The sequence below is a fragment of the Amblyomma maculatum genome, chromosome 8 (genome assembly GCF_055883805.1).
Source record: "Amblyomma maculatum isolate TAMU_Amacu chromosome 8, ASM5588380v1, whole genome shotgun sequence".
Lineage (NCBI taxonomy): Eukaryota > Metazoa > Arthropoda > Arachnida > Ixodida > Ixodidae > Amblyomma > Amblyomma maculatum.
In genome coordinates, this window is record NC_139351.1 from 104,118,324 (window position 1) to 104,133,697 (window position 15,374).

General features: G+C 46.0%; 2 protein-coding genes across 3 annotated transcripts in view; one reads left to right on the forward strand and one right to left on the reverse strand.

Moving 5' to 3' along the window:
• Positions 1-15,374, reverse strand: part of LOC146182072 (proton-coupled folate transporter-like) — a 100,234-nt gene that overhangs the window by 49,882 nt on the left and 34,978 nt on the right. The window lies entirely within an intron of this gene.
• LOC146182073 (pancreatic lipase-related protein 2-like) overlaps positions 1-15,374 on the forward strand; it is a 29,932-nt gene that overhangs the window by 13,138 nt on the left and 1,420 nt on the right. The window contains exons 7-10 of the mRNA XM_084575597.1: positions 1,387-1,518; positions 2,515-2,775; positions 6,023-6,143; positions 6,446-6,625. Coding sequence (XP_084431723.1) covers positions 1,387-1,518; positions 2,515-2,775; positions 6,023-6,143; positions 6,446-6,625 — 694 coding nt within the window. The remainder of the gene's footprint in view (positions 1-1,386; positions 1,519-2,514; positions 2,776-6,022; positions 6,144-6,445; positions 6,626-15,374) is intronic.

The following is a 15,374-nucleotide window of genomic DNA, read 5'->3' on the forward strand; positions in this document are numbered from 1 at the left end:
ACTATTCGATGCAAAGCAACAAAAAAACAATTGTTTTTAAAGATTGTCCTGCGTTTGCACCGAGTTGTTCAAACATCCGTAGAAATTCTTTAGGAGAAATTTTCAGCAATAGGCATGGGAAAACTGTGACGTTCTTGCGAAATACTCTTATAAGTACATTAATGGGAATGGTCTAATCTTCTATATGTGTAGCAACAACTTACATTTACCATTTCCTTTGCGCTCACGACGTCTATTTAAAACCGCCAAAACCAACGTGGTGCGTAATTGACAAGGAATAGCAAAAACCTACAATCGTCCCGAAGGAAGATCTGCGGATGTTAATTTTTATGGTGTAATCCAGCGATAAGCGAAAAAAAAAGATATGTTCATAAATAACTACTCAGAATGTGCCCACAATTTAACCGTATTTGTAAATTCTTTGGAGGAATCCCCCAAGGGGGTCAAGACAACCCTCTTTCTCGGATCATGATAAATTTGTCTTCCACTACGAAATTTCTTAATAGGGCTCTACACATTTGCTTTGTAGTCGTACGGATGCGCTTGGCGGGTGCTAATGAGTAACCTCTCCCACATTACAAAATTCCGGACATTCGATCGCAGGAAACGTGGCACTGAGCGCACAGCAAGCATTGTCTTTTAAAGATGACGATGTGACCAGCTGTATGCAAGGCTTATGGTATTATCCACTGTGAGCGCCTTCGTGTCTTCATACGAAGAGGACGCCTAGCGCAGGCTTGACCCATAGAAAATAATTAAGCGCCCGAGCTCCCCGTCGTGAACGCAACCATGAACTTCAACATAACTTTGCGTTTGACTGCAAAAGCGGGTTTGACAGCACTTGCTGAGACCAGTAGTGAAGGTAATGCGTAACGAAACCTCGGGTAGTTTAAAGCCACTTCGAGACTGACGACTTGAAACCACTTCGGGAATGAAGCATGTGAGAATTGAGAAGGGGAGAAACGACACGTTCTGTTGAGAACGCGTCTTTCAAAGCATGGACAGCTAACACGTTTCCGTGGGCTAGTTGACAAACGCACGTGCGCAAAATATGTTCCAATTGCTAAGCGTGCGTCGTCATAAAAGCTCTTCAGGGCGAAATAATAACAAAGTGCAATATGACGACTAAAGGTGGTATTGTGCGATTCGCACACGGGCGTGTATTTACCCTAGGAGGCAGTGCCTGGTTGGCGTGATTCAATCACGCCAAAACTTATCGAGCGCTGGATAAGCACAAGCCTAAACCCAGCAACAACCATGCACTCAGCCACGCTTTGTATCTTGTGTTCTTGGCCTCGCCTAAGTGTTAAATGAATTCCGCGGCAGCTCCTGTATCTGTTACAGCGTACGACACTGCTACTACAATTTGACCATCCTCTTGTTCAGTGAAAGGTGAAGGCCTCGGCATGTACGACCCCGTGGGCCACGTTGATTTCTACCCGAACGGAGGCATCAAGATGCCTGGTTGCAACCTGGGCTCAAGGGTATTCAAGTTTGTCACGGAAGGCTTGGTTGGCGGTGAGTATTTCAGCCACGTTCATAGTAATCTGACTTCTCTCTCAGTCTTTGAGCCTAAAACTCTTATGCGGTTTTCAAGAAGTCAGCACCTTTAACCCCGTCTACTGGCTTTCTAAGTACAAATTATTTCCTCCATGGGCATCTGCTCTGGTTTCATGAGTCCTCAACTTTTACTAACTAACCAGACGCATCGGGTAGTGGTTTGTGACAAAACGAAAGGTATCACCTCCAAACACATCATGACGCTTTATACATGTTCAAGTATGCATCACTTCTGTCGGTCAGTGCCCTAAGCAGACCCACATACAAAGTTTTGAAAGCTGTATATTATTAGCGGAATCACGATCGTCTGTATAATTTGTGAAGCATTTGGGACGCATGTGAAAGCTTTCGGGACTGGTCGTTTCTAAAATATACAACTGGCTAGCCCGTAAATGAACGTGCATGGAGACGGAAGTTCCGCGAAGGTTGTTTACAACACCTTTACACGCGAGTAGTGCTGGGGCTTCAGCGCCCGTATTTCCCGATTATCGATTAAGTTCTTACAAGGAGTGCAGGAATATTTTTTAAAACCTTGAAACGAGGCGACGGACATGTAAGCAGCTGCACAGACAAGCGCTATCCTTGTGAACGTGCCTGTGCCTTCTATGTGTACTAACCTTTCATGGCTTCGCTGGGACCGTATCGCGCTACGATCACAGAGCAAGAACTCTCACAAATACTTCACAAACCGACGAGTTAGTCCAGCTGCTGCTGCTGCTGCTGCTGGTTGATTCTGACCGGAGGACGTCTCGACCTGTAGGAACGGCAGCTAGTTGGCAGGTTCAGGGCAGTTTTCGTTTTATAATCGTTGCTTAATTCTGTCCCTGCGCACCATTGGTAACGTCTCTGGAACTATTCTCTCTATACCATCTCATTTCGCTGTGCGTAAAGCAGACGCGTCCGATTCCCTTGTGACATCGGTTCCTACAACGACACTATTCGCTCTGTACTCAGGGGCCCGTGCCATCGGCATATGTCACCACCAGAGGGCAATCGACTACGTCATCGAGACCATCACAGACGTCCACTGCTCATCCCTGGCCTTCGCCTGTTCCTCGTACGAGATGTTTGAGAGGGGCCGCTGCGCCGACTGCGGTCGCGACGGGTCGCTCTGCGCACGAATGGGAATGCACGCGGACGGATGGAAGCGGTTCAAGAACGACAGCCGCCCAGTGCGCATGTTCCTCTCGACGAACGCCGGCCTGCCCTTCTGCGGTGAGCGGGAACCGGACAAAGAATGTTGTGTTGCAATAGGAAGATTTAACTTACCGTGATCCGCGATCCGCCACCGTGACTCTCTACCGCGCGTGGGCGGGGCGCTTAAGCTGATTGGTCTCTACGCGACAGGTCTGTGTGCCGATGATGATGATGATGATTTGAGGCTGCACCCTTTGTAACGGGTGGACACTAAACTGCGTCCCAGCCAAAAAGCAAAGGAAAAAGGAAAGAGAAAAAAAAGGAATAGTTAACGGTGGACGAGTGTCCTTAGTTACCCTGGCCGACATCCAGTATGTGGCGCCATCTATCGGCGTCAAGGGGGGTCTGGGCATGCGCAGTGGAACGCGCGATGGCGGATCACGGTAGTGGATCGCGGATCACGGTAACTAAGCATCATTTTATCATCCTACTGATTTACCAATACGCCAGTTTATGAGCTATTTCTCCGGAGGGGAGATCTTTTGGAGAGAGTGCATAGATGACGTGGAACGAATACACAAGAGAATGCTTATCTTGCTACATGTCTACCTCGCTTATTTCATTGTTCATACATATATTATTTTGCATACTTATACACGAAAATGCATTCGAGTTCCTCAGCGGGTCACCCACGACGGAACAAAAATCTGAGTTATGGGAGGAATTTCCCAGCACGTGTTCGCACTTGTCTTGGATTCACTTGTCTAACTAACGTAACATACGTAACGTGTGTTACTCAAAGCATAACCCGCTCCTCCCCTTCAACTTCCTTTTTTTTTTTACTAGATGTGCTGCTAGCGTTTCGAGTACGACGGTTTCCTCACTCTGCTTAGCTGTCCTGGTACAGTCGAATCGACTTGCACTTACAGTCTCAACATTTCACTGACATATATGTACAGGGTCGTCCCCGTTTATTTTAAATATAGTCGCTGTCCACAAAGCGTCTTTGCGTCGAAGGCGATTGCACATTAATGCAAAGCGGGACAATTGCTCGGCCAGGTCGGACGCTGTTGCACTTTAAAGGCAGCGACCCTAGCTGTTACAACTAATAACAGACACTTGTGTACTCTTGGCTTCCCTTTAACAGACACTATACATGTAAGCGTTCGTTTCATTCCTCGTTACTGTGTTTCTCTCCAGGCAACAACTGTGAAGGCACAGAGGCGGCTTGATGGTCGCCAGAGCGTAGGCCATATCTTTAGCGCATGCATAACCGCAAGGCAAAACGAGCAACTCAAAGTGCTTGTACGGATGGTTGGATTAATAATCGAAGTGAAGCGTTCGTCTTGTGCGTCTGTGTTTCTATCTGTGTTCTTCGTATTCATGGGTCGCTATATAACTTCTCTAGGAAAGCTTCGCAAGTATTACCGACCTCCGCACACAAACAGCATGGAACGACTATATCCAATCTTCATAGGTTAAAAGCTATTGCCGTGTCTAAATAGGTGTCAGGGACGTGCCGGGAAACGCGTCTGGAACTTCATGCAGACCTGATACGTTGTTTCCAAAACAGATGGCGCCTAGTTCAAAAGCGGCTTTCTCAGTGCAAACTCCGCGTCTACGTCGATTTCTCAGTGCTTAAGCACCCCAGGGGGACACGGGCTGCTATTGCGTCATATCCTTAAGGCGGAGCTTAAGTGTCCCCCTACCTTTTTACGCGTGATGGTGATTCCAACAATTATTTCTCCTCTTTCCTTCTTTACGGAACAACCGCCCTAAAATTCAGAGCCCCAGGTAAATTCCGGGCTGAGTTCCAATCCGAACATTCGTGTGCGTCCTTCAGCGCGCTCGAAGCGTGATACCAACTTGTAAAAGATTGGTAGATGTGCAGTTTTGGTCAATAGTTTTCGGGCACAAGGTGTTCTATCTAATCTTTCGCGATACACAGGCATTAAAAATATATGAAGCTTGCAGATTATGCCTATCAAGTAGTCGTGCGCTGCCATTTAAAGATATGACGCAATCGGCTATTAAAGTCGTGTCAATTTTAGGCCTTCTCCTCATAGAATTAAAGCAGCAGAGATCCTGGAAGATGACGTAGTCGTTTGTGACATTTCAGATTTCAACTGCTTCGCTCAAACCATTCGGTGAGTTTCCCGATGGAACTAAACAACTCGTCGCCGCCTTTGCTGTCGATGGAGTTGGTTTTCTTCCTTAGTGCAATGTTTGCGTCGGAAACTTATCGCCTCTACAGGGGACGCCATTATCCGAGACCCTACTCAACGCTGTGAGCCGCGGAGTAGCCTGAACGCCGAAATAGCTTCATTCAGCGATTGCGTTGTCAATTTAAGCGCTAGCGCAAAGCGACTGCGCATGACTTACCATCAGCGTACCCTCATTCAGCTAATTTTATTCAGTTCAACTCTTAAACCCCTTCAGTTGCCCTTGAAAGACTAGAGTAAGACTTATTCCCGAATTGAAGAAGCTTGGCGAGTGCCCTGCACTCTCGATGGCTAATAGCCGACACTGGAAACTGGCAACTTTTAAAGAAGTTGATTACAACTCGGTATTAATAACATGCAGCAGAAAGCTTCGCTTTGAAAGCTTATTTATGTAAGTTGCCCTCTGTAGCAATATATATTAAAGGTGAAATAACATGCTTCCTTTCAGGAGGGAGTCACTCTTTCGTTTCGGCCTGATACGGCTCCTCTTGGGAGAACCCGAGAAAACGTCAGCGCTCCACCAAATCCAGATCGAAATTTATATCCGCGACCAAATCTAACCGACGGACTAAAGCCGCACCTACTACATTCTTTCCTCGTGCCTTATGGGACAGGAAGGAACGAATAATGTTGCATTGCTGCTGAAAGGGGGGGGGGGGGGGGGGGGGGAAGGGGGGGCTAACTGCTGGGTTTAGCGTCCTGAATGGACATATGGGCTATGGGCGATGCCGTAGTTGTGAGCTCCGGATTAATATAAACCACCACGATTTCTTAACGTGCGCTGACACCGCGCAGCACACAGATAGCTTTTCGGTCGCAGACCAGGCGTGGTCGATGCGCTCCGGATTTCTTCCGTACATAAGTTGCGCCTGTACATAAAACACACTGACGAAATTTTCACAACAAAATCGCGAATTATACACCAAAAAATACCGCACTAGGCATTTTCCCGTTAGAAAAGCTGGGAAATACCAGTAGAGTTCAGTGCTGCATAGGCCTTGGCCTCTCTGTTATCACAAGCAAGTCCACGTTACAGACTAATCCGCAAGACAGAGGAGTACTGAATGAAAAGTGTAATATATGCACTGTTCTGTTCTATGCAGCATTCCACTACCTGGTCAACGTGGAGATGTTCAAGAACTCTGGTGGTTCAGCAGCGAGCGGCGACCTGTTCCTCAGGCTGGAAGGAACAAAGGATAGCTCCGAAATGAAGCTCAACAAAGGGTACGCCGCGCTTTGAAGATTCAAACCCTGTCGAAACGGTCCTTGCATTTTGGATGTAAATTTCAAACTTGCATACACCGCTTACAAACCACTAAAACGAGACCTTTTGTAGGTTTTTTTAATGTACTCTATGAGAAAGAGACAAACCCTAGTAAACAAAATAAACAAACAGGAGCGTGTTGCCAACATATGATGTTTGATCTTTAAAGCACGAAGAAATCTGCCAAAATGTGGGAAGAAAAGAACGCTTCCCCATTATTAATTCTGTCTACTAATGCTAGGCACTGATCTTTGTTCTTCAGCACTGCCACCCTTCACCCGAAGGCCATATACACCTTCGTCACCATGACTCCGGTTAACATCGGCGACATTAAGAGAGCCTCTATCACCTACAAGAGCACAAGCTTCTTCAATTTTTTTGCCCCGAAGATGCACCTGTGGAAGGTCGAAATCATGCCGATGGACAGGCCAACAAAGAGGCAGTGAGTACTACTCATTTACTGGCTACCAGTCAGGGTCAAAACACTCCTCAAAAACTTCTGAGCGCATTATCCCCTTTGCTATCGGCTTTTATTTATTTATTTATTTTTTGAGTGCATTCTTTTCGATCGCCGGCGTAGGAAAATCCGCTAATTAATCGGCCGGTACGAAACCTCGGGTATGTTTTCATGGCGCACAAGAATACTCTCTCTCTCTATTCAAGTGGGAGGATGATATCAGAATCAGCCTGCTAGGACCCTTGCATTCACGTTAAGCATAGGCCACGCAGGCATTTTCGTACTGTTTGGTTAAAGTGGGGTTTTATATATGATATGGTAGCCTACGCTATCACGTCACACCCTCAAAGGCGGAGCTAAGTGCCGCCACAATGTTACCTTCTCATTTTCCAATATGTCGGCGTTCGCATGTTTGCATCAGTCAACGACTGTTTTAATATAGTTTCTAAAGCTTTCGCCGACCTCCCCAGCATCATTCCAACCAAATACTGCCGAGATCCTACTGAAAAAACTGTAAGGGGCAATAACCTCACATTTTCTCACACAATCTCACTCAATTCACATAAGAAATCACGTACAAGTCGCATATAATTGCATAAGTTCTCATAGTTTCTTGTACATTATCATAAATTATGTACGATATTTTATGATAAGGATATGCACCGTATGAGATTCTATGCGATTAAATGAGATTTTATTAGGTTATTGCCCCGTAGAACTTTTGGTTTTTCAGTACTTGAAGGCGGACAAAGAGCGGATGTGGCTCTCGTTGCTCCGATGTCAGATATTAGAGGCGTCAGAAAAATAAAAAAATATCGTTGTTGAGCATTGCTCGTCACACAGTATGTTGCAGAAGCTCACCCGTTCGTAATATGTCACAAACTCTTCTACGTCATGGTACTCTATCCAGCTGAAGATAGCTCGGTCGCAGTGGCGAAGGGAGGAGGAGGAGGCGGAAAGGCAGGGAGGTTAACCGGAAGAAGAAATCAGTTTGCGACTCACACTGGGGGAAGGGGATGAGTGAATTTAAAGGCGAGGGATAAAAGGGAGTTACAAAAATATGAAGTCAGTATAGCGTGCGACAAAATCACAGCCTGTCGTACAGGACCGCGGTACTCAAGAAACGGAGCAGTGCCTGAGAGGCCTTCACCGCCGACAATCGCCGCGGCCAGTGGTCTATAATCTTCATTTCTGTCAGTGAGCGTCCTTCTACACGCTTCAGGGCACGGCAGAGAGGCTGTAATATCTTTTTTTTACACAAAGGTGGCAGTCCACTGTCGCAATGACCATTAAGGCACCAAGCTACGCTAAGAACACGGTTGTGCATTTTTGCACTGCGCGCCATGCGTGTTGACAAAGGTCGACACGCGAATGTGTAGCAGATATTCGGTAGTCCGCTCTTCATCCCTGTCGCGTCAATCTTTCGTGTTGGCATCTGTAAACACAGTGCACGTACAATGCAGTAACCTAGTAAACTGGCTGGTTGCCGAGCTAGGCGGTGAGATTGCATTGTCGTCCTGATGAAAGCAAAGGTTTGCAGGAGTGTACAAGTAAAAAAAAAAAAGTGAAGAAAAGTGCATGCCCCAAGGAATATTTCAAGGTCCGAAGCAGGACGCGGTCACATATCAGTTCATACGCACAGTTATAGGGAAAGTTTAGTTGGTTCCCCTCCTGCGCTTATTCTGGGTGAACCTCGTCCAAAATTTTCGCGTGTGATCCCGAGAATAAACTCTGAAGCGCTATGTCCAGGACACACATGCAGAACCCTACTGAAAAACCAAAAGTTCTACCGGACAATAATCTCATAAAATCTCATCTAATCGCATATAGTCTCATACGGTGCACATCATTATCATAAAATATACATAAAGTATGATAATGTACAAGAAACTACGAGACGTTATGCAATTATGTTCGACTTGTATGGGATTTGGTATGTGAATTGAGTGAGATTGTATGAGAAAATATGAGGTTATTGCCACATACAATTTTTTCAGTAGGGAAGAGATGAAAATTCAGGGTTCTGTGCAGATATGTCGTCCAGAGTAACGCAAGAGCCCCGTAGACGCGCCGCAGCCATCTGGCCACGCCCTCTTAATTTCTCTTTAGTGTGTATGAACCGCATGCAGCTTTCCGGATTCACGGAAAGGTTGTTATCACCGTTGTCTGAGCTTTCATTCCGGAAAAGGGAGAGACTGGTTCCACGAAAAACGTTTCGCCGCTGCGCCCTTTCGCGTACATTGGCTCGAGCAGCGCTAAGCAGCTCATGTGCACAACCTTAAGTGGCGTTTAAAAAATATTTACGACGCATTTTCATGTAGCTCTCACGTGCGACAATTACAGGGCCCATTTGAGACGCATGTGGATTCTAAGCGACAACATGAATGTGGCACGCGAGCCTTGCCGTAAAACGACGAAAGCTACATTTTCGGTGCAGGACTGGTTGGAACTCATCTGCTACGTGCACCGCAAAACTACCCTACTGAAAAAATTGTATGAGGCAATAACCTCACATTTTCTCACACACTCACACAATTCACGCAAGAAATCGAATACAGGTCGCATATAATTGCGTAAGATCTCAAATTTTCTTGAACATTAACATAAACTATGGAGGATATTTTATGATAATGATGTGCACCGTATGAGAGTCTATGTGATTTGATGAGATTGTGTGAGGTTTTTGCCCTGTAGAACTTTTCGTTTTTCAGTAGAGTAGTGGCTGCCGGCGTGGTTAGGCAGTGTATACCACCTATATTATATGCCCAGGAAGAATAGGATAATTACGTTAATTATGTCTCGGTAAGAGGAAGTCGGTTACTTACTCACCATGAAGAGCATCGTGATAAAATCACGAAGAAAAACCTCTTAACGACAATACAAGCGGCGCAGCTATTTCTACGTTTATGCATGGTTCCCGTTTTTCCTTGCCGCTTTAAACTGAGCGGAACCAAGGTTCGCTCTCGAAAGACTGTGACCAAAGCTATGACAGTTTTTAGGGCGCATTCTTGCTGCAAGAAGCCTCACTGAGGTAGGTTGCGAACCAACCGTGATGGTAGCACTTTTGATTGGCGACCACTTCACGGCACACAAGCTTTGAGAAATGAGAACGGTTTGTTTCCTGTCCGATTCAATGAATGCAGTGCTTGGAATCAGCAGGTGCCAGATGAACACTAAATTCAGAGATTGTACTGGACTTTGCCGAATATACACCCGTGTTCCATATACGCGTCGGAAAATAGTATCTATGGCTTCTCAATGTCGGAAGTGCCTCGCTTGTCAAGTAATTCTTGCAGAAAAAAAATATTTCAGTTAGCGGTGGGTATTGATTTGCGAAAGTCAGAGTCGTTGCCTATCAGAGATGCTGAAAAAAAAACGAAAAAAAAAACAGGCGGGTTAAAATCACCATAGCAGAAAATCATTATTACCTTGTAGTGATGTTCTCTTGTTGCACCCAAGCTAGGTAGTGTAAAAGGAGCCACACGGAAAGTGAGCTCGTCCGCTCGACATATTTGTACTACGCGCGTGAATGCACAGCGCGACACCTTAACATACTGCAGTCCGCGAATACCCGTGATCCCCGGATAAATTTTGAAACCTAATCGGTATTCCTGTTTATTCTCCGAGACGGTGTCGAGCGTTTCTCCGCAGTCCTTAGTGGCGCGAATAGAGACGTGTTTGAAAGCGTCATACTTGCCGCACAACACCGTCAGCAGCAGGAAATGTCACGTACCAGACCAGCCACACTCGAGGGGTCTCTGGATCGCACTTCGCTAGCCTGCTCACAAATGACTTGTACGCTGACACGCTGACTGACAATACCGCGGTTATATTCGTACCGCAGAGTATTCGCGTTTTTATGTAGTTTCAAGAAGTATCGCCCAGCACAAAGCATGTGACTGCCGAATCATCTCTAGAGCAGCCATATTGGATTTCCAGTGGCGCCCTCTATAGCCCGTGAAAGTTGCGAATACTGAATCTTTTTTTTTAATGGAAAGATTCGAAAGCAGTACCGTTTATTTTTATTGTGCAAAGACGCCCTTGGGCATAAATTAAAGGAAAATGTAGAAGTTGGCTTTCTTTACGAATGCTAGCAGGGTTCAACGCTGCATTGCGCGTGTTATTCTTCTGTCGCCAGGTTTTGTACGCGCATTGTGCTGCTCACAGAAGTACAGTCCTTTGTATTTTCCAAATCCAACTTTAAAAAATAAAATAAAACATTGAGACTCAGGCAGCGAAACAAAAAGCGGCAATGTTTTCGTGTGAGTTGTGCGTAGCGGGATATTACTGTCTGTGTCATATTCCTCTGTCCTGTTTGCCGTACAGTTTCCTGCGACGTTTGCCACACTAGCTGGTGCATTGCGCTTTCCAAACAGTTACCGTGTGTGCTTGTTTTCAGCAGGCATCTGTCGGTTTTATTGCCCGTTTATGATACATCAGAAGTATATGTCCAACACCAAAGGTGGGCATTTGACCTCAAAAACTTCGACCTCACCTCAAACTCAAAAAATATTTGGCGACCTCACTCAACCTCAACCTCATAAATTGAGGTTGAGGTCCCCCAGACGACCCCACCTCACTTTTCAGGTGACCATTGGCGACCTCACTCAACCTCACCTCAAACTCAAAATGTGAGGTTGAGGTCGGGTACTCGACCTCAAAAAAAAAAAAAAAAGAATCATCAAATTAAACCGTAACTTAACGCAAATATACATTTCTCGGTAATCCTAGCATATATAGGCAAGCCAGAATTTTGTCGTATGAAGGCTGTATTTTACTCTTAATTTTATACAACAATTAATATCCCGGATAAAAGAAAAACTCCGGAGACTGCATGTCCAATCCTGCACTAAAGTAGCAATCCTCTCCCCCTCTTCGCCTACCATTTTTTGGTCCGTTTTATTCTAAGGCCTACATGGGTACCACATTACTACGCATAGGCCCATAATGCAATACAAAGAGTTTATCCCATCCGACCAACATGAATAAAATCCGTATTAGAAATAAAACAAGCCAGTTCTTACTATATACTGAAAAGACAAATGCTGTTGACCCTAGTGACGATGGCAACAATAACGATATGCTCTGTTTCTTAATTCGAAAAAAACAAATTGTTGATTTCAAAGCATTGTTTTTTAATACACTGTACATTGTCTTGCGACCGTACACATCAAATTGGGGAAAAAATAGGAACACAGTCGTGCCTCGTTAGTATGGACACTTTGGTTTCCGACCAAAACTGTCCATAACGCGAGTCATCCATAATAACGAGTCATGATAAAAATGAAAAGTATTTTTTTTAGAAAAACTTTATAATTAATGACAGCTTTCTAAATTAAATTACTAATTAAAAACAGCCGAGCTGTCGATGTTACCCCCTTCTCCATGAATCCGTCGACCCAAAATGTCATGTCTGTTTTTAAATCTTGTCAGCTATCCTCATGAGTAGCTGAAGTTAGTGATGCCTATACATAGCGTAGAATAATTTTTCTCACGGTAAACATCCCTGTTTTACTGAACAAAAATTCCGTAAGTCATCATAGGTAAAACCTATCAAGACGGAGGAGAAGGAAGGGTGCGCACCCATAATGTTACCGAGGCAGCGAGCCTTCTGTTGAAGCATTTCGTCGCTAACGACAGCACCATTCGCGCACACATTTCCGAACCACATTAACAAGGCTGACTCCATTTCTTCGAACTGTGCTGGGCGCTGTCGGACTGTAGCTGACGCTGCGATGAGCGATGCCGACGTTGAGCCATTTATCAGAGCCCTGTAGTATAGATGCTACCGTCGACCTGGCGAGGCTGAGGCCTAGTTGAACTTGGGTCCAGTCCCTCACGGCTTGGATTAACTGAGATGGCTTTTGCCGCTTGTATTCACAGATGTCCCGCTTCGCGCCTACGTTCAGTTCCGTTTTTTTTTTTTTTTTTTTTTTTTTTTTTGCGTTTAACTCCCGCCATGCCAAAAGTCAGAAAGTTGAGGGTTACAGGCTACTGATTCTTTGCACTCTTTTTGCCTAAATAACCTCCCCGCCTTTCCGTTCTTCTGATTCTCTTTTTTCTGCCTTGTACTGTTTATGTGAGGAAGCGAGGGAGTCAAGTTGGCAGGCTGCTGAGGGCTATCGAACAGCCCTTTCCTGTGCCGTTTGTATGTGTTCCTATGAAACAAACACTGCAAGCTGAAGTACAGTTTAGAACGACAGCGAGCTGACTACGAAGAGCTCAGACCTTGTCAAGGCCGCATCGTTGACTCAAGGCGAAGCCGACATGCGGACCGCCCGGTGCGCGAAATGTGGCAGTTCGGCGCCCCAACAATGACGAAAACCAGGAGCATGAGAAGGAAGGGCGTCCAGGACGGGACGCCCGGTCCTGGTTGCGTGCTCGCCGCCTTTCTTTTGTCGCTCTACTTCGTGAGTGTGTTTTAACTCGACCGAAAAGCGTTAACGGCTTCATGGAACACACTTTGTGTTTTGGGAAAGAAAAACTTCAGTTCCCACCCCCACTTTTTGGCGCTTGTCTTTCTTCCTATTATTTCTTTCCTACGCTTTTACCGGCCTCTCTGTTCACGTTCAGCAGAATTTATTGCGACCACATGTTGCTGTTTTCCCGACTGCGGCCTCTCGTTGCGGCGCTGCCGCTGCACCCAGAAATCTCCCGGTTCCCTCCATTCAGGGTCTTTCTTACTTAGCTGACCCTCGGTTTTCTGTGTACGTTCCTTTCCGCTCTTGCGTCCCTCCCCTTCCTAAAACGACCACACGCCCGCTTTGCTTCTTTCCAACTCCACAGGACTCGTTCAAGCGTCCGACCGTATCGGCTGTCGCATAGTTTCCCGGCCTGCGCGCCCTTCTTTAACTTGCGTTCGGACTCCCCTGCTTTTTTCAAACGATGTCCATATTAACGAGACAAAAATACATGGGCCCAAGTAGGCTCTATGCATTCTTCCCCTGTCCATTGTTCAAACAGCGAGTTTTTACATTAACGAGGCATAAATACATTGAAAAAATTTCGTCCCCAGAAAAACCGTTCATAATTCGGGTCGTCCATATTAACGGGGCACGAATTTTCCATAAAAGGTTCTCATGAAACAATCTGTCGTGATGACTAAATCCCCAACAAAACAAACAAAAGAGGAAAGACAGCAACACACCAAATAATCACAAAACTCGGCCAACGCCGAGTAAACAAATGTATCTTCAGAAAATTTCACAGGAACGCTGTGGATGTTATGAGGTCCCAACCGGTCACTCCTAGGTGTTTGCCTATAATTCTGTGATCCCGAGGCGTATTGCAAGAATTGGCGAAATTGCTTCTTCGAACACCACGCTTACATTAAAAAATTACAGGGTTCGGAACTGCTAGGAGAGAGGGCTAAACGTGAACCATTTTGATTTTGCAGTCAAATTTCGCCGGACCAAAATGTCCAACTCCCCCCCCCCCCCCCCCCCCAAAAAAAAAAAAAAAGAAAAAACGACGATGCAAGTACTTGTACATCTGAACAGAATACTGGATACCATTTCTCCAACAAGTCTGAGACGAGCTTCTTTGTGTTATTCACTTGTTTTCCTTTAAAGACTGAACTAATAGATCACACGGTGGTGTCTCCGAAGCTGCTTCGTCGCATGCACTACACGTGCATCCAGAGAAACCGTTTCCCCGTTAGCGTCGTGTAGTTACAGCACATAAACGTAAAATAAAGACAAGAACAACAGAAAGGAGGCGATCAAGCAGCCTGGGGGGACCGCGCTCCCTGCTGTGCACGCGTTCCTCCCTTCGCCGTCCGTCTCTAGGCTCTAGGTTTTGCTCATGCAGTGAATGCCGAACTGTCACCAATACACACCAAAGGCTGCAGCGAATGAAGCCTTGTATACATGAGCCCGACGCAAGCGGGTCGGGTAGGGGGGAGCCGGTTGTCGAGCTAAGCCAGCCCGACCCGTCCGGGTTTACATGAGCTCGTTTCTATCGGGCAAAGATCGCTGCTACACCATGCGTCGAGCAAGAGAACCAGGCGCAGGCAGGAGAGGAGGAAAAGGAGGAATGCTCAGACGAACAGCTCACGGTCCCGTCCCCGACCAGCAAGGAGGCAAGAGAGGAGATGCCTGCCCGACGCGTCAGAGTATACATGCCCCTCGCCCATCGGGTAGGGTCGAACCAACCCACCCCCTGCAGTCGGGCTGGCGGGACCCGACGCGACGGTCCTTTAGCTCGACCCCCTAGCGTATACATGAGCCCGATAGCCGGTTTTTAGCCCGACAGGCCTCCCCGACCCGACTTTGTCGGTCTCATGTAAACCCCCTGTGTGTCAGCTTCGTTTTCAGAGACTACATCGCGCTTTGCAATACTTGCAAAAAAATAAAAAAATAAAAAGAGAAACTAAATGACCGCTCCGGTAAGCGGAAAGGAGGGTTGTGCTATGGGCCTCTGGAAAGATGCCAAAGAAAGAGGCAAATGTGAGGGAAGAAACCTGTTCTCTGTTCGCCAGTACGCGAACGTAAATGTCATACAAGAAAATATATATAAAGAAATACCATGTTGACGAAAGTATACGAAATTTCGCACACTAAAAAAGAAGAGAACTGCGCTTCCCAGAGGGTATAGAAGACTTGAGACATCGACTTAGTATTGCATTCCTCAGTGCTAGCATGTAATTGGTTTCATTCACATATATTTCAATGGATTTTTAAAGAAAAAAACGAATGTCTGAATATATTACTCCGATATCTGACCACACAAATTT